The sequence below is a fragment of the Portunus trituberculatus genome, chromosome 50 (assembly GCF_017591435.1).
Source record: "Portunus trituberculatus isolate SZX2019 chromosome 50, ASM1759143v1, whole genome shotgun sequence".
Classification (NCBI taxonomy): Eukaryota; Metazoa; Arthropoda; class Malacostraca; order Decapoda; family Portunidae; genus Portunus; species Portunus trituberculatus.
The window spans coordinates 22336175-22361995 of record NC_059304.1 but is presented as its reverse complement, the minus strand read 5'-3'; the positions used below and the strand labels follow the sequence as shown (position 1 = coordinate 22361995).

Here is a 25821-nt window from a genome sequence, read left to right as displayed (position 1 = left end):
TGAGCAAAGGACAGACCGAGGAGGATGACAGTTGAGTGTCATTGAAGAAGAGGGGATAGTTGTCTGGAAGGTTGTGTCGAGTTGATAAATGGAGGAATTGAGTTTTTGAGGCATTGAAAACTACTAGATTTTCTCTGCCCCAATCGGAAATTTTAGAAAGATCGGAAGTCAGGCGTTCCGTGGCGTCCCCGCGTGATCTGTTAATTTCCTGAAGGGTTGGACGTCTCTGAAAGAACGTGGAAAGATGTAAGGTGGTATCATCAGCGTAGGAGTGGATAGGGCAAGAAGTTTGGTTAAGAAGGTCATTAATGAATAATAGAAAGAGAGTGGGTGACAGGACAGAACCCTGAGGAACACCACTTATCATTCATAAGAAAGTTCACGGAATTTCTACACACAGGCCAGACTATGAAAACAACTGAGAATAAGAAATGAAACATGAAAAAAAATGCTGATTCACTATTCTAATATAGATAAGGTATGAATGAACGCAGGCGAAGACGATTATATGTATCTCAGACTGCGACGTAGTATATGGGAATGAACAGAACAGTAGTATATGCATACATACAAACAACGCTGAAATTGCTCTCTCTCTCTCTCTCTCTCTCTCTCTCTCTCTCTCTCTCTCTCTCTCTCTCTCTCTCTCTTACATACACACCAATTGACTTTGTGGAAGTGTAGCGTGAATACCACAACCAACACCCCTACCACCACACCCCAACAACACCACAATGCCATCATCACCACACAGCCATCATAACATACCACCACTACCACCACCATACTCTATACCATACCAAACAACTATAACACCATCACCACCACCACCACCTCTGCACAAGCGTCACTTGACCATCCTGCGTGAATGATTGTATACAGTGATATTATGTTCATTCATTACACCAAATCGTGAGGACGCCCTGTGCAGTATCGTCATTTCTACAGACAAGGTTAAACGTTTTGGTTCTTGGTCAACATTGGAATGCTGGTTTCTTTATTAACAAGATCTTTTGGCTCATCCTTAGAGGCAAAGAAAATATTCCACACCCAAGCGTACATTTTCGCACTCGTTTGGTTGACGAGTCGAGCATCCACCTCCCCGGGAAGCAGAGGACCTGTTGAGTTAGAAGAAAAAAATAAATAAAAACAGTGTATGTAGTTAGTAAGAAAAAGAAACAGACACATTTTAGAACCCATTCTTATGTTTACTTATGTCTATTTATTAGCATGTGTCAATGGTACGAGATAACAATTACAGATTAGCAACAACAGACACACTTCTATTCACAATGCACTTCCACTTCATACACTTACACTTTATGGATGTACAGTTCACAATCCCCCAAAGCGGAGGTGCCTCTGGCGTTTTGCCTCTGCTTGGTCAAAAGTTTTTAATCTATCCTCAATAGGAAGATTCTTAAACATCTGTCACTTCACAATCTTCTATTTGATCGCTAGTATGGCTACCGTCAAGGCCGCTCTACTGGTGATCTCCTAGCTTTATTTACTGAGTCTTAGTCATCGTTTTCTAGAGATTTTGGTAAACTTTTGCTGTAGCGTTAGACATATCAAAAGCTTTTGAAAGAGTCTGGCACAAAGCTTTGATTTCCAAACTGCCCTCCTACGGTTTCTATCCTTCTCTCTGTAACTTTATCTCAAGTTTCCTTGCCGACCGTTCTATTGCTGCTGTGGTAGACGACCACTGTTCTTTTCTTAAATCTATTAACAATGGTGTTCCTCAGAGTTTTGTCCTGTCACCCTCTCTCTTCATATTATTCATTAGAGATCTTAACCAAACTTCTTGCCCTATCAACTCCTACGCTGATGATACCAACCTACATCTTTCCATGTCATTTCAGAGACGACCGACCTTTCAGGAAGTCAACAGATCATGCAGGGACGCCAAAGAACGTCTGACTTCTGACCTTTCTAAGATTCCTTAATGGGGCAGAGAAAACTTAGTAGTGTTTAATGCCTCAAAATCTCAATTCCTCCATATATCAGCTCGACACAACCTTTCAGACAACTACCCCCTCTTTTTCAATGACACTCAACTGTTTCCCTCTTCTACACTGAATATCCTCGGTCTATCCTTTACTGATAATCTAAACTGGAAACTTCACATCTCATCTCTTGCTAATACAGCTTATATGAAGTTAGTCGTTCTGAGGCGCCTCCGCCAGTTTTTCTCGCCCTCAAACTACTAATTCTGTACAAGGGCCTTATCCGCCCCTATATGGAGTACTCTTCGCATGTTTGGGAGAGGTTTCACTCACACAGTTTTATTAGATAGGGTGGAATCAAGAGTTTTTCGTCTCATGAACTCCCCTCGTCTGACTGACTGTCTTCAGCCTCTTTCTCACCACCGGAATGTTACATCTCTTGCTATCTTTTGTCTCTATTTTCATGCTAATTGCTCTACTGGTCTTGCTAACTTCATGCCTCCCCTCCTCTTGACCTCGCAGCAAAAGGCTTTCTTTTTCCTCTCATCCTTATTCTGTCCTGCTCTCAAATGCAAGAGTTAACCAGTCCTCCCAATCATTCATACCTTTCTATGGTAAACTGTGCAACTTCCTGCCTCCTGTATTTCCATCTTCCTACGACTTGACTTCTCTTCAAAGGGAGATTTCAAGACATTTGTCCCTGTCCTTTGGCTAATTATTGATTAGTAAGGGAACTGACAATTATGTGATTTTTTTTTTTTTTTGCCCTTGGCATGTTCCCCTCATATATATATATATATATATATATATATATATATATATATATATATATATATATATATATATATATATATATATATATATATATATATATATATATTTTTCTTCTCCATCTGTTTCACCTTTGTTCTTTTGTTTACAGATTGTCTTTTTTGGACGTTAGCTCTGACATGTCTGTAGTAAAAGGAAAGTGCAGCAACGTCTCACAAGAGACTTACTTGTAAACAAAGAGACGAGGCTGCTCACAACCATAGTGATGATGATGCCGCTGATGCCGAAGAAACAGTAAGAGATGTCGTACAAAGACTTTTCCTCCAGCCTGCCAAAACAGAGTACTTGATATCATAGCTGCTCTATAACTCTTGGGAATAATCTTTATAACTTATACTAAGTAATGATCATTCTAAATCACAGTAAGTAGTGACAATTTGCAATTATAACATAGTACGTATGCATCAGAGTATGATGTGACATGAGTGTACATATATAATATACTGAATAAAGAACTTATTAATAAGATAATCAAGTCAATTAATGTTTACAGTAGTTGAAATAGGCTAATGGTATCATTTTGCTTGTAAAAAAGTTCCCGGGCTTTGCATAGACACGAACTGAAGTTCTTGATTTAATTGTCACAATGGTTTGGTCTTTTGCTGGAATCCAATGACTCGGCTTCCTATGCAAGGAACAAAACAAAGGAATGGCATGGGTCACGGAGACACCACAGAAACGAGAAACATAAATATCTAAACATCTAGAATTAAAGATAGTGTTGTGTGTGTGTGTGTGTGTGTGTGTGTGTGTGTGTGTGTGTGTGTGTGTGTGTGTGTGTGTGTGTGTATTTACCTAGTTGTATCTATCTAGTTGTATATTGCAGGATTCGAGAAGGGCTCATAGTGACCTGTCTCTATTTCTGCTTTTATCCAGCTATTCCTTAAATCTATGCACACTTTCTGCTGCTACAATTTCTTCACTCAATCCGTTCCAGATTTCCACCGTCCAATGTGGAAAACTAAAGATTTTAATGTTCCTCAAACATTGACTTTTCATGATCTTTTTGGAGTTTCCTCTTGTTCACCTATCTCCATCCTCAGTCAGTGATACCAGGTCTGATCTATCTATCGTTTCCAGTTTTCCATACTGTTTACTAACTTATGCACCGTTTTTAGATCTCCTCTCTCGTCTATTCTTCAAAGTTGGTAGTTCCATTTCCTTCAGTCTCTCTTCATAGGGAGGATCCTTTAATTCTGGCATCATCTTTGTAGCAGTCCTTTGGATCCTTTCTAATTCCTGATGTCCTTCTGCTTGTATGGTGACCACACCACTGCTGCATATTCTAGTTTAGGTGTTATCATGGTGGTTATGATCTTTTCATCATACTCTTATCCATGGAATTGAATGCCACCCTGATATTTGTTAGTGTTTTGTATGATGAAGCAAATAACCCATTTATGTGTCTTTCTGGAGTCAGCATGTCTTGTATAATCACTGGCAGGTCTTTCTCTTCACTCATTTTCATTATCACCTTTTTTCCCATTTTATATTCCCACGTAGGTCTTCTATTACTTTTACCCATTTCCATTAAATGGCATATCCTGGTATCAAATTCTAGTTTCCACTTTTGACTTCATTCCCACAATTTGCAAATATTTTTCTACAATTCCATACAGTCCTCGTTGTTCCTTATTACTCTCAAGAGTTTCGCATCGTCTGCAAACATATTTATGTAGATACACAAATTCTCTTGTATATCGCAGATATACTATATGTACTTGAAACGTAATTGGTGCCAGCACTGAACCTTGTGCAAGCCACTAGTAACTGTGCTCCAACTTGATAGGGTGTCTCTTATAATTATCTTCATTTCCCTTTCTGTTAAGTAGTCTGTCGTCCAGTTTAAGATACTTCCCTGTATTCCTCCAGTGTGTTCTATTTTCCATAGGAGTCTTCTATGTGGTACTCCGTCGAAAGCCTTTTTAATTCATCGTGTCAACTCATCCATTTATCCTTCGTACTTCATCTATTACTCTTGTATAAAAGATTAGTAAATTTGTTATGGATGATCTTCCTTTTCTAAAACCAAATTATAAGTCATTTATTATTTCATTTTCCTCCAGATATTCTAACCATTTTTCTTTAATTACAATTTCATAGATCTTTGCCACAACGCTAGTCACTGACACTGGTCTATAATTCAGGGACTCGTTTTTTTTCCTCCTTTGTATATCGAGACTATATTTGCTCATTTCCATTCCCTTGGTAATTTCCTTTCCAATAAAGAGCTGTTGATCACATCCCAGGTTGGTTCCACTAGTTCTCTACATTCTCTCAGTGTCCATCCTGACACTCCATCTGGCTCCATTGCTTTTCTTACATCCACTTTTCTAGTAATTTCCTATTTTTGTATTTATGCACCACAACGTTTCTTAACCCTTTCTGCGTCGCTTGGTTGTTTGGTTCTATGAAATCTCCCTCTTCATTAAATACTGATTTAAAGCTCTCATTCATAAGTTCATCCGTTGTTTCATAATCCTATTTTCCTTAATTAATATAACTCTATCTTTGTCGGGGGTGGCGTAGTTGGTTAAGGCAGCTCGTGTTCGAATCTTTGCCAGTCATAGCTGTCCAGTAGGAAATGTAGCGTTTTCCTGTTAACCCTATCGGTGCCATATGACCTAAGCTGTTGTGGCGCCTAAGGGAACAAATTCCATTTTCTCTGTTTATCATCTTTAAATTTGTATACTTATAAAAAACTTGGGTTCCTCTTCACATCTTTTCACTACATCGCTTTCAAAATTTCTCTCCTCCTCCCTTCTTATTCTAATCTACTCGTTTTGTGCCTCTTTATAATGCTTCCTTTTTTTCATATTTCACTGCTTCCTTAACTTTTCCAACCTGCATCCTTACACTTCTTAGCTTTTGCACATGTAGCATTATACCACGTGTGTTTGCTCTCTTTTACTCTGTATTCAGGTACATATCACCTTACACTCTCATTGTATTTGTCTAGGGAATATTTCATACTTCTCTTGGACTGTCTTGCCTTGCATGGTTTAAAACCATCCAATACTATCAAAGTCATTTCTTAATTCTTCAAAATTTGTCTTGGCCTGATTCAATCATTACATTCCAAAATTTCCTGATCCTCCAATTCAATCTCTAGAACCACATGATAACTTTTTCCCATTGGGAAAAGTCATAATGGATGGACAAGGCTCTGGTTTTTATGTGAATACTAAATCCAGCGTAGATGGTTCTTCTTTTCCATTGCCAATTGTTAACACTTCTTCCCCCATCGTCAAGCATGTCTGTTTATATCCATTTCTTCGTAATTTACATGTTTGGAGTTTAGATCCTCGACAAGTAGCACTCTTCTGTCCTTTCTTAACATATTGTCCAAGCAATAGTGAACACTTCATTTTGCATTTCTTTGTGTACATCAAGCTTCCACGTATTAAGGGAGGCGGTAGCGTAGTGGATAAGGTGGTGAGCGTGGGATCGGGCTGACGTCCATGCGTAGGTTCGAATCCTACCACATACCACTTTGAAGCTATGCCATTTGTCGAGTGGTTTAAAGTTACTTACATGTCACCATGATACCCAGGTTACCACCAAAGATATGCTTGGGTGGTGATATGGTCTTTCATACGGGTACTACTATTAATAAAATTGCCTGCGCCACTAATGGGCGGAAGCTGAACAGCACTGCCCACAGTCTTCAAGTGTGCCTACAGGCGTTATATGCCGTAACATTAAAAAAGTCTACGGTGGCACATATGTTACTATGATACTCCTCCTTTCCCTTCCACTGGTCCTAATTGTTAAGCTTAAAACCTCTTGCAAGTTCATCTCCGTACTATAACTCATCCACGTACTTATCCTCTCGAGTCATAATCATTACATCTCCTCCTGGTTTTTCCTTTGTCTCTCCTTCAAATATTATATCCCTGCTCTTTAAAATTCAATTGAACGTCTTCACTTAACTTTGATTCTTTTATACATACCACATCCGGCCGGTCCTTTTTCCAATATATATAATCTCTTACTTCCAACCTTCCTGATATAAACCCATCTATGTTTGCATACACGACTCTTAATGCTTTCCTTTTCCCTCCAGAATATACCATTTCCTCAACCTCGTGTCTAACGCTCTCAAGTAGAATTTTTCCTTCTCGTTCTCTGCCCTTCTCTCGTTTTTTTTTTTCTTACCTTCACTTCTCTATTTCCCTTTCTTCCTGTTTCACATCTCTCTTTATCCAAATGTTGTTATATTCTGTCTTTCCAGCCAGCTTTCCAGTCTTCGCTAGTATTTCTTCTGCCATATATACTTGCGATCTCATTTTAACTTTTAGCGGTCCTTTATTGCCTTCACTATATATACCAAGTCTGTATATTTCATCTATTTATTTTTTTAGATTCTATTCTTCATCTTGAACTACTGACATAATTTGCTTAACCATCTCTTTCTCCTCCTTCTCCCTCACAATTTTCACTGGTTTCTTTTTCTCTTGTAGTTCATGATTATATAACCATGCCTTTCTTTTTACCAATCATGTCTCTCACTACCCCTTCCTTTTCTTTGATCACTTGTATAACTGTGTCCTTCGTTCTGTCTCTTATTTGTTACTTAACTACTTCCGCAAAATTCATTTTTCTTCCTCTTGTTCTTTTTTCCAGACTTTCTTCTAATCTTCCAGTTTTATTTCACTTAATATCCTTTACTGCCCAAACATTAGTGTCTAACTTTTCCTCTAGCCCTTGTAGCGCCACTTCAAAGTCGTCACATTTGGTCTTCATCCAGAGTTTTCTTTATGTCATTGTTCATTTTAACAGTATTCTCCAGATTGTCACATTTTCCTCTCAGCTCTCGTTTTTCCGCAATCAGCTGATCCTTCTTCTCTAATATCCTAGCGATCATCTCCCTTAGACACCTAATTTCTTTTTCCACTGTTATCATCCTTTGCATATTGTTTTTTTCCCTCCTTAAAGACGGAAAATTCCCTTTCATTACTTCAACCTGCCGGCTGTCATAATCACAAAGGTGTTTCAGTCGTTTCCCTGGGTCTTGTTTCTCTGTTTACAATGACTGCACCGCCATCTATATTCTCATCCCATTCCATATGTTTTTGGCCTCAACAGAAGCAAATTCAATATAACTTCGGAGACAGGACTACTAGCCTAGCCCCCTCTTCCCTTGCAATGCATCACCAAGTCTGCTGGGTTTCGTAGTCGGCAGTATATCCAACGCCGGAGCTTTGTTTCCACGTCCGCCTCGAACTCTTGCTCCGCTGTGTGTGTGTGTGTGTGTGTGTGTGTGTGTACTACACCACACTCCGATACTTAAGTGCTTTGAGTCCTATAGTGTAGTTTCAAAGTGTGAATTGTGGTCTCCGATTTTCATCAACAAAAGTTGTGCGTACACTACATTTCTATCGTCTCCGTGGGATTGGGTCGGACCCTGACCTGTGGCCGTCAATCTCATGTGTGAAGGAGATATAGTTTATGAGTTTCGTATTTGACTGTCGGCTGACTTGAGTACTTTTTTGTTGAAAGACTGCAAATGTGTATGAAGGTTTTAACTCCGATGATTGGAACATAATGAAATAATAATAGTAATAATAATAACAATAATGATAATAATAAGAGAGATAATAACAGCAATGGCCACAATGACTAAATGAGAAGTGTAAGCCACCTACCCAGGCGAGGCTCCGTGGTGCAGCGTTGTGTTGTGGTGCAGGTCCTCCAGGAAGGCAGAGGTGTGCAGCATTAGGTGTTCAGGCATCACGGTGGTGTTCAGGATGGCAGCAGTGCTGGTGTTGGCGAAATGGAAGGTATTCTCGGGGCATCCCGCCGTGGAGAGCGGCAGCTTTTGGGAGACCCTCCTCCTCGCAGGAATTTTCCTATCACAATAGTGACGTTGTAGCAGAAGGCCGTCAAGAAGCCCACCAGCATACCCTGAGGACAGGTCAACCTAAACTGTCGCAACACTAAATGTTTTCAAAATAAACGAAAAGTTTGGCCATATTTGTATGCATCCGTTAATTGCGAGTTTTGTCCATCCTATATAAACAAAATGTATTAGACTACACAAATCATTTTTAATTTTTCTTTATATTATTTTCCTCTGATTTACGCATTCATTATGTCTATACAAGAGTCCTTTTGAGAAAAAAGGCAAAAGAGTTATCCATTATTGGAAGATAAACGTCTTGAAACCTTCCTCTTGAAAGAGCTCAAGTCATAAGAAGATAGAAATACAACGGTATACAGGGAGTTTCAGAATTTACTAGAGAAAAGGATGAGTGGTTAGAAATGCTAGTTAACTTTTTTCATTAGAGACATTTAATAGGAGTGAGAGGAAGTAGAATATTCTTATGCAACGGGATCGCGGAAGGAGGAAAGGTATGAAGAGAGCAATATTAAGAGAGTAGTTAACGTGAAAATAGTGGTAGTGTTACAATAAATGCAATATCACTAATGCAAAGAGAGAGAGAGAGAGAGAGAGAGAGAGAGAGAGAGAGAGAGAGAGAGATTCATTGATCCTATTTTATGTGTATATAACATTCACTTATATAGAGAACAGAAGCAGATGACATGTGCGTATAAGTCATGTCTGAATAGTTAGTAGTGTATGACTCACCTTTGAGTTGACCCAAGGAACGTAAATGCCAGTAATGAATATTCCCTGCATCGGCCCCAATATAGATCCAGACACACTAGATGTAACATGGAACACATTCCCCAGTTTTCCAGCGAGCATCCCTAAGAAGATTCCAGAAAGACCAGCCACTGCAGCTATGGACAGGGATATTTGGTAAATATTTGATGAAATATTTGGTTCAAAGATTTTTTCAGCTACAGCTACATGATTTTCATAGCATGCCTTATACTATTTCAGCTTAATGTTCAAATAGTGATGGTGATAGTTTTACTACTTGTGGTCTGTGACTCAAACTGAAAAGATCAAATTCAAAGGTCACAACATACGAGTAGTCAACATTGATAATCTCCACTCCAAATCAAATCATCAAGAACACTATGAAGGTACCAATGAGCTGCTACAGCAGCTACACGAATGCGGGGAGGGTGTGTGGCGGGGAAAGGCCTATAACGTCAACTGTTATCATTCGGTGTTTAGAGTACGAATATGACTCAGGAAGTAACATACACCAGGAACAAAACCAGCCAAGAAATAATTTGCATCTTATGTATACGCAATCTATAAGATAAATGTAATCAGCGATACCAAAGAACAATGAAAGGAAAGGCAAAGAATAGAGTGTGTGTGTTTGTTTGTTTGTTTGATCTGCTGCAGTCTCTGACGAGACACCCAGACGTTTGTGTGTGTGTGTGTGTGTGTGTGTGTGTGTGTGTGTGTGTGTGTGTGTGTGTGTGTGTGTGTGTGAAAATTGTTAAAATTGTACTAGTGTATCATATATATATTGTGTGTCTCTGTGTATCGTGTATATCTTCATCATGTATTTCATTTCTATATATTAAGCTTGTATCATATATATATATATATATATATATATATATATATATATATATATATATATATATATATATATATATATATATATATATATATACACACACACACACACACACACACACACACACACACACACACACGTTCGGTACTACAATTATTTCAAATTTTAGTCTTGCATTTTCGGAGAGAACCGAGGACAGAACAATTATTCAAGACTGTATCACCACCTTGTTTATTCATTATGCAATATTCGTTAAATAAGTAAGGCATCTTCTGGGAACATTTGATGACGTACACAACAGTTTGCAGATGGCGGTGGAGGCAGTGTCGGACATCTTGGCAAAGAAAGGCAGCGGCTGCAGCAGGTCCTCCCACATCAAACATGCAATGGCATTCCCGGCGGTGGACAAAGAGCTGTGGCCAAAAACACATTTATATTGATACCTGTGGTATGGTATACCTGCATGCATGATGATGGAGAGAATATGTATATATATATATATATATATATATATATATATATATATATATATATATATATATATATATATATATATATATATATAATAAAGAAAACAGATAAACCAGCAAAGTTGTCGTTAGGCACAAGCAGACGGGCCTCAAGGAAAAAGGTTATAAACTTTGACAGCGTGAATGGGACAGATGAGAGACAAAGACGTCGTTTTGTTCGGGCACTGTTTACGAAGGAGGGGAAAGATTACATTTGACCTGTCCATCACCTTCTCCTCATACCCCAAACTCTGCCCCTGATTTGTTCTAAATGGTAAAATCATATATGTGGACACGCCTATGGGTGGGTCATGTATGTGGGAGGATCCCTTAAGTAAACATAAGAGAGAAAAAAGGGATTATTAGAGAGCAGCAGAGATTATAGCACGGGAGAAAGACTGGAGATTCCGAGAGGCCGTGGCCCAGGGAGAGGCCGCAGACGGGGGAGATATGGACGGAATCCTGTAACAGTAAGTGGAGTTTAGAAGTTGTAATGCAGTCTTGAAAGCAAGTAATTCAGTAATTAATATTAGAATGATGGAGAAATAATGATGGGATGTTTACATTTAGTATTTTGATATTTGGTTAAGTTTTGGTCATGGAAAGAGTAGTTGTTGTGGCCGTGTCATATCGTTTGGGTATTTTGTGAGGGCTATGAGAACATCACCGTATCGAGTAAGTGTCGTGTCTGTATAAATTATTTCTGGTATCAATATCTTGAGTATTATGAGTAAATCGTCGTGATGCGGATATGTGTGAATTTAGGAGAAAGTCTCAGTAACGTAGATATATTACTTATGAGTATCATATGTAGATTGATGAGTACAGTACTGTAATGTCTATATGTTCCATTGAGTGTTGTATTTGAGATATAGTTGAGTACAGATCGTCGTAACGCAAATATATATGATATATTGTCCAGTGAAGAGGACGAAAATCTTTTGTGAGTAAATTTACATGTTTGTTTGTGTATGAAGATTGCAGTCATTTCACATGTGGTATATATTTGAAGAGTGTTGATTGCCGGTGACGCAATGGATGTGTATGTATTAGTAGTGATTATTAAGTAAAAGAAGAAAATTTAATTGGAGTATTTATAACCAGTAGCCAGAGGAGTAAGCAACATTGTGCAAGATTGTGCAATGGATCGGATCACGACATATCCAATTTAACAATATGGCGGAACGTTGCCATTCATTATTAAGGCGACTTAATACGTGTCAATTTGCGACTGAAATTGCAAGTTGGTAGAGTTTTCAACTGAATATCGGTGCCTAATGACTGGGAAACCAGTCGCAAAACAAGACCAATACGTTGGTCTTGTTCAGTAGATTTGCGGCTTTGTTTAACTCGTAAAGTCACGGAGATAGGTTTGAAAGGGTGGTGTCGATGTAGAGACGAATATTTTGGAGTTGGTGAGGGAAAAAGAGCACACCTGGGACCCTAAAAGTTGATTATACTACAAAAAAGGCTTACGCAAATCGGCGTTCGATGTGATATCTGCCACTCTCCGATGATTGCTTCCTTCTATGCAGGGTGTTGTTGGAGGTCAGGATTGAATACTTAGGATGATTTGATTTGATCGAAATCATCATCGTCACCGAAGGAAGACATCTTGTTTGGTACCTGTTTGTTTACATTCACTTCCCGCCAACCAGCCGATACTTCCCAGTCGCTATGTGTGAAAGTATTCCGACTAGAAGGGCTCAGTCGATACTTGCAATTTCAGACGCATATTGACACGTGTGAACCCGCCTTTACTTGACTTAAAACATAATGGGATACTTTTAAAATAAAATTAGCCAAATGTCAGGGACAAATGTCTTGAAGCTTCCCTCTTATAGGAAGTCAAGTCATAAGAAGATGGAAGTACAGAAGCAGGCAGGGAGTTCCAAAGTTTACCAGAGAAAGGTATGAATGACTGAGAATACTGGTTAACTCTTGCATTAGAGAGTTGGACAGAATAGGGATGAGAGGAAGAAGAAAGCCTTGTGCAGCGAGGCCGCAGGAGGAGGGGAGGCATGCAGTTAGCAAGATCAGTAGAGCAGTTAGCATGAAAATACCGATAAAAGATAACAAGAGATGCAACATTTCGGCGGTGAGAAAGAGACAGAAGACCGTTAGTCAGAGGAAGGGAGTTGATGAGACGAAAAGCTTTTGATTCCACCCTCTCTAATAAAACAGTTTGAGTGGAACCCCTAAACATGCGAAAAGTACTCCATACAAGGATAAGGCTTTTGTGCAGAGTTAGCAGCTGGAGGGGCGAGCAAAACTGCCGGAGACGCCTCAGAACGCCTAACTTCATATAAACTGTTTTAGCAAGAGATGAGATGTGACGTTTACAGTTTAGATTATAAGTAAAGGACAGACCAAGGATGTTCAGTTGAGTGTCATTGAAGAAGAGGGGATAGTTGTCTGGTAGGTTGTGGCGAGTTGATAGATGGAGGAATTGAGTTTTTGAGGCATTGAAAACAACTAAGTTTTTTCTGCTCCAATCAGAAATCTTAGAGAAAACAGGAGTCAGGCATTCTGTGGCGTCCCTGTGTGACCTGTTGGCTTTCTAAAGGGTTGGTCGTCTCTGAAAGGACGCACAAAGATGTATGTTGGAATCATCAGCGTAGGCGTGGATAGGGCAAAAAAATTTGTTAAGATCATTAATGAATGATAAAAAAAAAAAGAGTGGGTGACAGTACAGAGCCCTGAGAAACACAACTGTTAATAGATTTAGAAGAACAGTGGCCGTCTACCACAGCAGCAATAGAACGATCAGAAAAGGAAACTTCAGGTAAAGCTGCAAAGAGAAGGATAGAAACCGTAGCAGGGCAGTTTTGAAATTAAAGCTTTGTGCCAAACTCTATCAAAAGCTTTTGATATGTCTAACGCGACAGCAAAAGTTTTACCAAAATCTCTAAAAGAAGATGACCAAGACTCAGTAAGGAAAGCCAGAAGATTAGCAGTAGAGCAGCCTTGACGGACACCATACTGGCGATCAGATGGAAAATTGTGAAGTGACAGATGTTTAAGAATCTTCCTATTGAGGATAGATTTAAAACTTTAGACAAACAAGAGATTAAAGCTATAGGACGGTAGTTTGAGGGAGTCTCTGAGTAGTTCTGATATCTGATCCAAAAGTACATTCCAAAGTGTCTTTAGACAGATATGAAAGATGTTTAAGTGACAGGCAGGTGACAAGTAGAGAGGTCCATCTAGCTTAACAGAGAAAGGGAAGAACTGATGTTAGCAAGATGGTAAAGTACGTATGCGATAATCTGCAGCGTCAGTACGGTCGTATGATTTAAATGAGAGAGACTGGTAGAACCTAGAGGAATGGGGCAAGACTAATGATTTGAGGATGAAATTAGAAATATAATAACTTAATGTATGGCAATAAAAGGAGGAGGAAAAGCTTTTAAGTTTCTGCAAGCCGTTCATGTTAAAAAAGAAGATGGAGAGAGAACATTGGGTTGGGTTGGGTTGCATGCTAAGTAAGCACGTTGTCTTGATTCTTGTGTGTCCTGTGTGGCCGTGTGTGCACATGTTAAATGAAACAGTGTGCCTTGTGTTCTGGAGTGGTGAATCAAGTGATGTAATAAGGTTAGCGTCATGTCTGCACGTCATAAAGAATTTGTGAAAAAGATGTATTTTGTGTAATTTCTTATAATGTCTTGGTGTAGTTATGTTTTAATGAGAATTGACATTTTGTGTTACTGAATAAAACAAAATATATCAATAATGTGATTTGTGCATTTCATAAACAAGTCTTAGATAGAATATTGTAATATCTAGTAGATTCCTCTAAGTAGATCAAAACAACTTCTTAATGAAAGCACATTTCAAAATCAATATTTTAGTACTAATAATCTGCAGAAAAGTGAAGACTAGCGGAAGGTTCTTTACCTGAGCACTCCTCCGTAGACAGCTGCAACGAAGAGGCCTGGAAGTCCTGTGAAGTGTCCCAGTTTGTCCATCACCAAATAGGGGAGAATCTGATCTGGTTTTTCGATGCGACCCGAAGTAAGGGGGTCACAGTCACGGTACATGGCGTATGCCACAACACCAGAGGAGTAGAACAGAAGCCACATCCCAGTCATGCCCAACATGAAGAAAATAACCAGCCTGCAACGTGTGGAAAAGGGAATCACCGTTCATGAGTTGCTTTAATGAAAAGATTCTCATATCTTCCAAAAGTTTAGAAAAAATAAACCATAAGCAGTGGACATTTTGCTTTAAAGAGGGAGGCCTCCTCATAGTGTGAAAAATAAAAGTAATTTAGTAGCATTATTGTTTCGTTTGCTTGTTTATTTATGTATACATTTATTATAATTTCGTAATCATTATCATACGCTTTTTTAAACGTAATATTATGACATTGTGACAATGAGAGATACTTTGTCAATGAAGTATGAAAAATTTTACCAAATAGGCAATATATTTCCTTTCGTGCACCATACGCAGTTGGTTACAGCCTTGGCATAGCGGCCGGGATAAGCTTTTTCACTGAAGGAGTTAACAATGGAATGTGGGAGGGTGGGAGTCGGTTTTCCTCAAAAGTGAGGATAGTGAGTTTCATTGATTTTATTTATTGCGGTGCAACATCGTGGTCATGTGGTGCCGCTGTGTAATATTCAAGCAATAGATATAGCAGGTTAAGATATTTGTATAAAAGAAATGTGAATAGATAAAGGGAAATGGGATGAACTGACGGAGAGAGTTCGTATTTCAGTGTATTGACTTAGTTAGAGTGAACAGTATATTTGACGTTGTTCGTTTCGTACAAAAGGCACTGATCGCACTGAACCCATTGTCATCTGGCGTTGTTCTCCGTGTGACATGTTTATCAGCACTGTTCAACGCGAGCCACACAAACACCTGGGACGCAACAAACTGACAGCACTTAAAAAAAAAAAAAAAAAAAAAGCTCTAATTACTAAGGCAAAGAGAAAAGTTTTTTTTTTTTTTTCGCCAAGGAACACAGAGAAATGGAGGGAGGGAGGTTCTGTGGTCGGGTGAAGCAACACTGTGTGAGTAACATGTCAGGAAAGAGAGTGTGGAGGACGAGTGACCCGATTCCATTACAATGAACTGCAGTGCTACAAGCATAAAACATCCACACCATTACATGTGTGTGTGTGTGTGTGTGTGTGTGTGTGTGTGTGTGTGTGTGTGTGTGCAGAATGGCTAGTAATACATTTTTCTCACCTTTGGGCAATATGCAAGGTGCTGACTGAAGCGAGCCTCTGGTAGCAGCCCTGGTTCAGTCCCAGAATATTCAAGGTCACGTAGAAGCCGAGAATTATTGTTGAGAGGAGAGTGTGACGTGTGAAAGGACTTGTATCCAAGCTGAAGGAACCGACTTTTATGTAAAGGATATAACATACAGCCAACTACGAATCTAGTTTGATTTAATGAGGTCAACATTCATTCTTCTATCATTGAAAGTATATTCTAACATTGGTCTTTAAATTATATCTTTGAAAGTCACAAAAAATATTACACATTGCTTGGTACTTTGGTAACTTGCAGACATGTACTACGTCTTTTTTTTCTCTTTTATTGAGAGAGTAAATTTAAAACCAGAGTTATTCAAGTGTATGCATATGATTGAGTTGTCATTTAACATTAGGTAGTACTGCCAGAATATATAGCATAGCAATGCAAAAGGAATATACTATCACACGATGTAACATACGCATCCACGCTCTCGACCACTACTCTCGCTGTAAATAAGCAGTTTCGAGAAGAAATCGCTGCTCTATTGAATGAGGTTCGGAGCTTCACGAAACTTCAGTCAACCAAATGATTCAATATTTTCCACGTCATCATTCTGCTACTCCCTCAGTACCCCCTACCATTTCCAAGGGTGTAAACTGACTAACTAATCAAGAAAAGAATAAATAAACAAAATTGGCGGGATTAGTTGGAGGAGAGGGAGGCACTCAAGGCTATAAATATTAGAATCGCTTGCTTGAAAGATCAAAGGCGAATTACTTCCGTCAAAACTCAAAGGCACGACCTTCTTTCTTCCGCCTTACGATCACCGCTTCCTGTTCGTCAATGCGTCTCCATTATTGTCTTCTCATTTTTTCTCTTTTTCTTTTATTCCTTCCTTTCCCTTTAGGTTACTTTATAGATATATTACTTATTTGTGATATTCTGGTTTTGGTTGTTTATTTGTATTCATCTGGGTTTGAGAGTGGGATTACTATTTGTCGTGTTTCACCGCTGGTTCATAGTGCAGCATATGTTTAAGTTTGAAATATTAAATCGTATTAGAACAATAATTGTAACATTATTTTCCCCTATCATTTCTTCCTTTTCTATAACCTGTACATTTCGCTAACATACAATGACACCTTTTCCAAATGTCAGCTTGCCACATCTTCGGGCAGTTTGCAATCGTGTTGTTATGATACGTCGCAAACAAGATTTTTCTATGCATCGTCAAAGTGCGCAAAAAGTCAATAAAGAAATAACTAGATTTCGTGACGTCTATCTTTTGCTTACCGTTACTGTCACAGCATTCAGTATACTCACTTAAAGACTTCAAGCCGACCACCTTCCTTCGCTGTTGTCCATATGTTGACCACACCGACGTCGACGCAGCACATCACCACCACCACCAACACACCCACGAACATGAGCATCGTCTGAAGTACGTCTGTGTAAACCACGGCCTTCACGCCGCCCTGCAAACACAAATACACAGTGCACATGCTTGATCGTTATTCCACCATCGCTTCCAACCATGTGCACACATCTACCGTACTTTTGGTCTTTAGATTAATATATTTCAGTTGCAGTTGTCATACATACATTTATGGTTGAAGGAATTTGAATAACTGAGAATTTGTTATAATTGTATAATGTATCTATTTTCACACCAATACACAACTCACTAAAAAAAATGTCTTTCACTGTTACTTACCATAGTCACATACTACGCTGGTGATTTAATTAAGTAGGATTAGTCTCAGTTCGTACGAGTATCACCTGACAGGAAATTCTATGCAAGACCCCGGGAAATATTTTGGTTTACCACTAGAAACCAGCTGAGAAGTTCCGAAACTCTACACTACAGTCTGCACACACAAAGCAGTTGTTACGTGCTTCCCACCGCACACTAACTACGTCAGTAACAGTCCGTGAAATTGTAAGCACACTAGATGACGGTGATGGGAAGCACCGCAGCCAATGTTCGTGAATTTGGTCTCACTAATGACCTGTTCCGTCTTCCACATCGTAGAGCGTCCTCCTCTTCTATTTAAATAAATCCGAGCATGCATATGTGAATTGTAATGGAGAATACTTGTATTTAATTATAATAATTAAGTAAATAAGTAAATATAATAAATAAATAAATAGTTAGATAAATAGAAAGTCAGATTTTTTTCCTAAACAAAAGGGAGACAGTCTATACCTCAGATTGGTGTTATTGAAGACGGTACATTCCTCAGAAAGACTTCAACAGGGTATTATTCGCTTTCTACTAAAACAAAACAATAAAAGGCATCAGCTTTGACGATTGCATTAAATATTGAATATATTGAAGAGATGTAAGGCGATACCAAGTAGTTTTAAACGAACTGAAGACGAGTGGTAGTGAGAAATTGTGACATAAAAAATGTAGATTAATGATTAATAGTTAAAACTTGAAATATAAACATGTTTGTGATTTTTCCAGTAACCTTTATAAACTAAATACATGCAACAGCTCGGCTCATGATGCTACTAAATTTACTACTTCTTCTACTACTACTACTACTACTACTACTACTACTACTACTACTACTACTACTACTACTACTACTACTACTACTACTACTACTACTACTACTACTACTACTACTACTACTACTACTACTCTACTACTACTACTACTACTACTACTACTACTACTACTACTACTACTACTACTACTACTACTACTACTACTACTACTACTACTACTACTACGAGTACTACTACTATTACTACTAGTACTTTTACTACATCATTTTCATTATTCTCATACTTACGATAGTAATGTAGATGGTGCAGACGGTGCCCATGCTGATCATGGATCCCCACAATGAGAGGCCAGTCACGGTGGACAAGGCGAGCGACGGAGCATAAAGACAAATTCCCATATAAAAAAACTTAGTAAGGAGATGGCACATCGTTGATAGCTTTCGCAGCAGGATAGAATTAAAACGCACCTCTACGTACTGAAAGAGAACCAACAGAACCATTACCCATAAGCTTTCAGACTATCAACCATTTCGATATTCAACTTAAATACAAGTCTTAGTAAAGTACTAATTTTGAGTGAGTCAATACATCTTTCCCGTAAAGTTTATGTAATATATAACACATGAAATGTGCACCTGACTCGAAAGAGGCCTCATCCCGTTAGTTAAAATACACGTAGTAAACTCTGAACTGCTATTGTTTTCGTCACAAACGCTCCGTGACGCTCCTGAGTGCGGCATATTGAGTTTGTGTGTGTGTGTGTGTGTGTGTGTGTGTGTGTGTGTGTGTGTGTGTAATTCACCTCGGTCGTCTGCTGGTCACCCAGCCAGTCTTCCCCATTACGGAGCGAGCTCAGAGCTCATAGACCGATCTTCGGGTAGGACTGAGACCACATCAACACACTCCACACACCAGCAAAGCGAGGCCACAACCCCTCGAATTACATCCCGTACCTATTTACTGCTAGGTGAACAGGGGCCACACATTAAGAGGTTTGCCCATTTGCCTCGCCGCTTACCGTGTGTGTGTGTGTGTGTGTGTGTGTGTGTGTGTGTGTGTGTGTGTGTGTGTGTGTGTGTGTGTGTCTAAGGGTCTAAGGTAGTTTAAAAAGATGGTGCACTTACCTCATTGAGTGAGAGGATGCCAAGATTATAAAAAATGGGAAGGATCCCTTGATGCACCAGAATGCTGGCGGGAATCACGCCAAATATGGTCATCATGACCTGGGCCCCGAAGTAGAACACTTCCGTTGGATTGCCTGCAGGAGACAAATAGTATTTATGAAAAATAAAACGAAAAATAAAGCAAGTGATTTATTTATTGATTGGCTATTGTTGCCTAATAAGTTTCCACTCTACGCGGTGTCGTAGTGGATAAGGTGGTGAGCGTGAGATCGGAGACAGACGTCCACGCGTAAGTTGGAATCCCACCACACACCACTTTGAAGCTATGCCATTTGTCGAGTGGTTTAAAGTTACCTACATGTCACCATGATACCGAGCTTCTTGGTGGTTACACCGAAGATGCGCTTGGTTGGTGATATGGGCCATAACATGGGTACCACTATAAATAAAATTGCCTGCGCCATTAATGGGCAGAAGCTTAACAGCGCTTCCCACATATACTCTTCAAGTATGCTTACAGGCACTATAGGCCATAATGTAAAAATAGGATAAAAAAAAAACTTTATAATGCTGCCGTGGTCAATTAAGAAACAATGGCGGCGGCTTGGATGGCGCCACTCGATCTTCTCTTATTATTTCTTTTTTTCTTTTTTTTTCTATAGTGTCTTTCTTTCAATATCTTCAAATTTCGGGTGTGGACGTAATGTGTGATCGTTGTCGGCTGTGTCACATTCTTTTATGCCTCATCTGCTTGTATGGCAGCTGAATGGTCCACATAGACATTTTTTTCAATGAATAAGGTTTGTCCTAATTTAATCATTTAATTCATGAAGTACTTTGCCACTGTTTAATAAATATATTGATAGTGACAAGCATAATCTGTACATTCTTGAACTCTAATATTTTGAGTATTCATTCCTTATGTGAACTCTGCTCTTCGATATGCTGCCTGCCAACCTGCTTCTGACCCTTGGTAATTATAAGCGTCACGTCTCAACTAGTCCTATATTTCAAAACACGTAAATGACATCCTTAAATTCTTACCTGAACTGTGAGATCCATTAATCTACCACTAACGTATTCCTGTCATGCTTTGAGTGTGTCTAGAATCAGAGAGAGCTTTAACGTCAGTTCGGTTGCCAGATTCACCAGATTTCATGATTCACAAACTTGGTCTGCTACATACGGCATATATTTTATATGTTCTATTTTCTTCTATAGAGTTCGTAAAATAACAAAAGTATTTTTTTAGCATATACTATATCTACGATATAACAGTTTGGTTGTTGCAACCAATTAGCTTAGCTTTTAACATAATTGTGATCGATCCATGACCATTCACATTCCCATGATTTTAACAGATGTAATTCCCTTAATGTTTGATAAGTTCATTCTAAGATTTGCGCATCTCGTCTGCTTCGTATTTCACAACGCCTGATTCCTGACTGATTTTCTTTTATTTTTTTATTCTATTTACTCCTTTTTCCATGGAAACTTATCATGAAAGCCAATAACACTTAAATCTGTCTGGTGGCTGGAACTCAGTTCCACTACCACCACTTAACACAGCACAGAGGATGATGAGAACCTCTCGTAAACATTAGCGCATAATGGAAGAAAGAGAACAAATTATAAAAGAAAGAGCGAAGAATTCTAATTGGAGAGAGAGAGAGAGAGAGAGAGAGAGAGAGAGAGAGAGAGAGAGAGAGAGAGAGAGAGAGAGCAAACTTAGGACATGATCCGTTGCAAACATGAATTCTACAAAGTTTTCTTGGATTTACGTTTCAGAGAGTATAGGAGACATAGTAGAGTAGGTTTCCCTAATAATTTCCCTTCTTGACCCGAAAAGAAATTTTGGTTTATGTTAGAGACTTTTCCGCCTAAAGACGAGGGGGATTTACTATTTACAATATATCATAAGATGCACCACTAAGGTTAGCATTAATGAATTTTGTCATATATACTAAAAGAACAATATAAGTCTGAAATGTTACGGTACTGGTGTTAAGTCATCATCAGCAGACCGTCCAATAAGTGATTTGATACTGTCATCAGGTGTTCCTTAAGACAAGATTATCATATGTATCCTAAGCTTCTTTGTCTACACGCGACACCACCATCGTGCTATAACCCAACATGTATTAGACTAAGATATATTAGACTTAGTCTAATACATCTTGGTATAACCAACCACGTCTCATGTCGCACCACTGCCATGCCATCTCCCATTATCTGGCTACCACCATCACCACCAACAATAACATAGTAGAACAAAGAATAATGTATCTCCAACTTCACATGCATACATTGATCCAAAATAACATCTATGCAAGCAATATGGTGAGATCAACAATTATGGATTATCTGCTTTTATAAGTCAGAATATGATAAACCATTACACACACACACACACACACACACACACACACACACACACACACACACACACACACACACACACAGATGTACAAACAGCGTGTTTCACAGCATTCCCTTCCTGCCGTAAAGCTCCACACCTATTCATTGCAAGGTGAACGGAATTAAGACACGTGGTTTGCACCTTGTCTAGAGTGAACATCCCCAAACCTCGCAGGAATAATGCAAAACTTGTTTATTGAATGCAAAATTTGAAAAATAAGAAAAAGGTTATATAGAATGTATTGAGGCACTTCTTGCAGACCAAAAAGAGAAAACAAGAACGAATGATCTTTGTAGGTCGCCGGTCTTTGCGCTCATACTTATAAACAAACCGAAAGAATCAGATCCATGAACATCAATTACAATACTCACACAATATTTTTCATAAAGGAAGATATTTCTAAATTACAAATTTTAGATTCCCGATAACTATAACGTTGGTTTTTTTTTCTATTAGAGTATAGATTATTTACTATTATATACTGGATAGTAATGGATGTTGAACTGCAAAGGAAAGAAAACTGCAGACCGAACTCTGAAAAAGAGGCAGGTCTACAGTTTACTCACCTAATATAGATATTGCAGAAAATATTCCACCCAAGAGAGAAATTGCCACTGGAAACGGAGGCATGTTTCTCCCGCCCAAGAGGAAATCTTGAGTAGACTCGCGCCCTCGACTCTGGATTGCGCTGTACACGCCAATCCCAAGAGACACCACCAGCATAATGCTGAACACGACGTAGTCCACCACGGAAAACCTTGCTGACACAAGCTCTCCCGCAGCCACGATTGTTTCCTCGGTGCTAGACATCTCTGAAACGAGAAAAAAAAAAACATTGGGAAAAAAGTCATCACCAAACCTGTTGTTCTTTACAGATTAACAGCCGTTCCCAGAGATAGATCATCAAAGAAAATTTTATTCATCTTCTCTGTAAAGGCGATTTAAGAACTCACTTTTAACACGGAGGGACGTGACATGTGATGGTAGCTCTTTGTTACACCTGATCCTGTGCATTGCAAGAACAACATTCCTCGTTTAAAACAATGATTCCATAAAGTGCAACAGCTTTCAGACCAAACCTCTTTGCTTAGCTACATATTTAAAATGGATGAATTACCTGTCTTCTACGCCTCTTTTCGCTGCGGTACACACTGTGATCAGGGAGACACCGCCGACTCTTATTACAGTATGACACAGAATGATGTTCAAGCGTGATAGTGAATCCTCCTCCTCCTGCTCGCTCTCTCTCTCTCTCTCTCTCTCTCTCTCTCTCTCTCTCTCTCTCTCTCTCTCTCTCAAGCTTCACGTTGACTCGTTGTGGTAAAAACGGAGTAAAATCACTAAAAATTACTATATAAAAGGAATCGGGATCAGTTAGCGAGAACTGAAGTCAGGAGGAGATAGTAGACACCTACCAAAACGATAATTTACTCCAGCAAGGTCGAATAGTACAAGTTCTGATCTGGACCTGCCCTGGTCGCTCAGTTCTGGTTTATACAATTAACGGGGTGCTGTGAACTTACCATCAAAGCTAGTTGTGAACTTGCTGAACGTTTCCCTTTGTGTCTACAACTCAAGGGGGCAGTCACATCCTGCCCTCTAAAGACAACTCTCCCCCTTCACACAAAACTACATGCACTTACCTGTACCCTTCATTTAAAATTACAAAATGATGAGTTCTAATCCAGCCTCGGGGTCCCCTTCTGGGGAGGGGACCAAAAATATCTCCAGGTCGAACTGTTCTCTCTATATCGACCCAAAATGACTTGACACCTCCCTCAACTTTTTGTTCTTTAACTTCTGCAACATTAGCGGCCTTAAATTTAATTTTCAATCTGTGGAACACCACCTCTCCTGTACTAAACCTCATTTTCTTTTCCTAACCAAAACACAGGTGTCTGAGGCAACTGAGAGTAACATCTTTTCTGTTCCCTCCTACTTTCTCTATCCTCATTTTCGTTCCAAAGCTGGATGTTGCGTCTATGTGCGCAACGACTTGATTTGCTCTCGTGCCCACGCTCTTGAATTTTTCGAGTTTTATCCCATCTAGCTTCGAGTCAATAGTCACTCTCTAACAAAATTTATCTGTGCTGTCTATCTCTCCCCTAACTCCTCTGACAATAGTAAATTCTCTGACTATTTAGCTTCTAAAGTGGAGCACATTCTGTCCCTCTACCCTTTTGTGAAGATCTCCATCCTTGGTGATTTCAATGTTCACCACCAGCTTTGGCTTTTCTCTCCCTTCACTGATCATCCTGGTGAACTAGCCTTCAACTTTGCTGTCCTCCATGAACTAGAGAAACTGGTGCAACACCTTACTCGTATTCCTGACCGTCTTGGAGATACGCCAAACATTCTTGATCTTTTTTTACCTCTAATCTTTCTGCTTATGTTGTTATCCTGTTTTCTTTGTTGGGCTCCTCCGTTCACAATCTCACATCTGTATCTTGTCCTATTTTTTTCAATCCTTCCTCAGGATGCCCTGAGGGCGGAGGTGCCTCTGGCATTTTACCTCTGCCAGCTGAGGAGTTATTATGCTGGTTTTCCCTGGAATGATTACTATTTCCATGTCAAAGACCCATCTGTGTGTGTTGAACGCATAACGGAGGTGATAGTGTTTGGCATGGAGGCATACATTCCTCATTCTTTTTCTCAACCTAAGCTTTCTAAACCTTGGCTTAACACAGCCTGTTCTCTTGCTATACATGATAGAGAAGTTACCCACAAAAGGTACTTGAGCCTCCCATCACCTGAATCTCACGCACTTTATATTTCTCCCCGGAATACTAAGTCTGGTCTTCAACTTGCCAAACACTCCTTCATAAAAATAGAAAATGTTCAAATCTTTCAAACTCCAACTCTCCTGAGACTTCTGGCATCTGGCCAAAAACATCAATAACTTTACTTTTTCATCTTTCTTTCCCTTTATTTCATTCTGATGGTACCACTGCTATCACTTCTATCTCCAAAGCTGAACTATTCTTTCAAACCTTTACTAATAACTCTATTTTGGATGATTTTTGGTTTGTCCCTCCCTCTCCTCCTCCCTCAGACTATTTCATGCCATCAATTAAAATTCTTCGTAATGATGCTTTCCATGCTCTCGCTAGTCTAAACCCTCGGAAAGCTTATGAATATGGTGGGATCCCTCCTATCGTTCTCAAAAAACTGTACCTCCGTGCTTGCACCTTGCCTGGCCAAACTCTTCCTACTTTGTCGATCGACTTCTTGCTGGAAGTTTGCATACATTCAACCTCTTTCTAAAAAGGGTGACTGTTCTAATCTCTCAAACTACCGCTCTGTAGCTTTAATCTCTTGCTTGTCTAAAGTTCTTTAATCTATCTTCAATAAGAAGATTCCTAAACATGTCACTTCACAATATTCTATATGATCACCAGTATGACTCCCGTCAGGGCCGCTGTACTGGTGATCTTCTGGCTTTCCTTACGGAGTCTGTAGTGCCGGGGATTGTAGGTTAAGGTAGAATAAGTTGGAACAAATTATTATGTTGAAATAATGTACTATTCTATAATTTCGTCATGTTGTGCAAGGGACGCACATCGAGGCATACATACAGACGGACAAAAACGGTTGAAGCAGGCAGGGATGAGTAATCGATTCGTGTTAAGCGTAGGTTCATTATTTACAAAGAAGTCATTAGCTGATTGCTAGAATTTTTCACCTTCTTATCTGGGGAAATAAATATCCTATTCCATCCTACCAGCCAATTAAAGTAAAAGCTTAATCTCATACTGTAAGGCCCTCCACACACGAAGCGATTTTAGAAGCGCGACTTGAGAAACGCGACTCCAAAGT

The 25821-nt window shown here is 39.2% G+C and overlaps 1 protein-coding gene across 2 annotated transcripts; it reads right to left on the bottom strand.

Annotated features, from left to right (window-relative positions):
* Positions 1-607: 607 nt before the first annotated feature.
* On the bottom strand, positions 608-23256 carry LOC123499984 (sodium-coupled monocarboxylate transporter 1-like). 2 transcript variants are annotated; one of them, XM_045248543.1, is made up of 12 exons: positions 23123-23256; positions 22572-22817; positions 19587-19720; positions 18750-18938; positions 17269-17420; positions 15934-16074; positions 14632-14850; positions 10520-10638; positions 9370-9524; positions 8426-8684; positions 2945-3045; positions 608-1118 (listed from the first exon to the last, which is right to left on the bottom strand). In XM_045248543.1, exons 2-10 carry the CDS (start codon positions 22813-22815, stop codon positions 8523-8525), a joined length of 1515 nt encoding a protein of 504 aa, XP_045104478.1. In that variant the 5' UTR covers positions 22816-22817; positions 23123-23256; the 3' UTR covers positions 608-1118; positions 2945-3045; positions 8426-8522. The 2 variants fall into 2 exon arrangements, with proteins under 2 accessions (XP_045104478.1, XP_045104479.1); XM_045248544.1 differs by lacking the exon at positions 15934-16074.
* Between the last annotated feature and the right edge of the window lie 2565 nt (positions 23257-25821).

Bases quoted from the DNA above. Each gene is read 5' to 3' on its own strand.
- LOC123499984 (XM_045248543.1), bottom strand. From the start codon at position 22,815: ATGTCTAGCACCGAGGAAACAATCGTGGCTGCGGGAGAGCTTGTGTCA. The intron at 10,639-14,631 runs GTAAAGAACCTT...TTTTGGCCACAG, and splicing joins GTCTACGGAGGAGTGCTCAG to CTCTTTGTCCACCGCCGGGA. The intron at 8,685-9,369 runs GTGAGTCATACA...ACCTGTCCTCAG, and splicing joins TTCCTTGGGTCAACTCAAAG to GGTATGCTGGTGGGCTTCTT.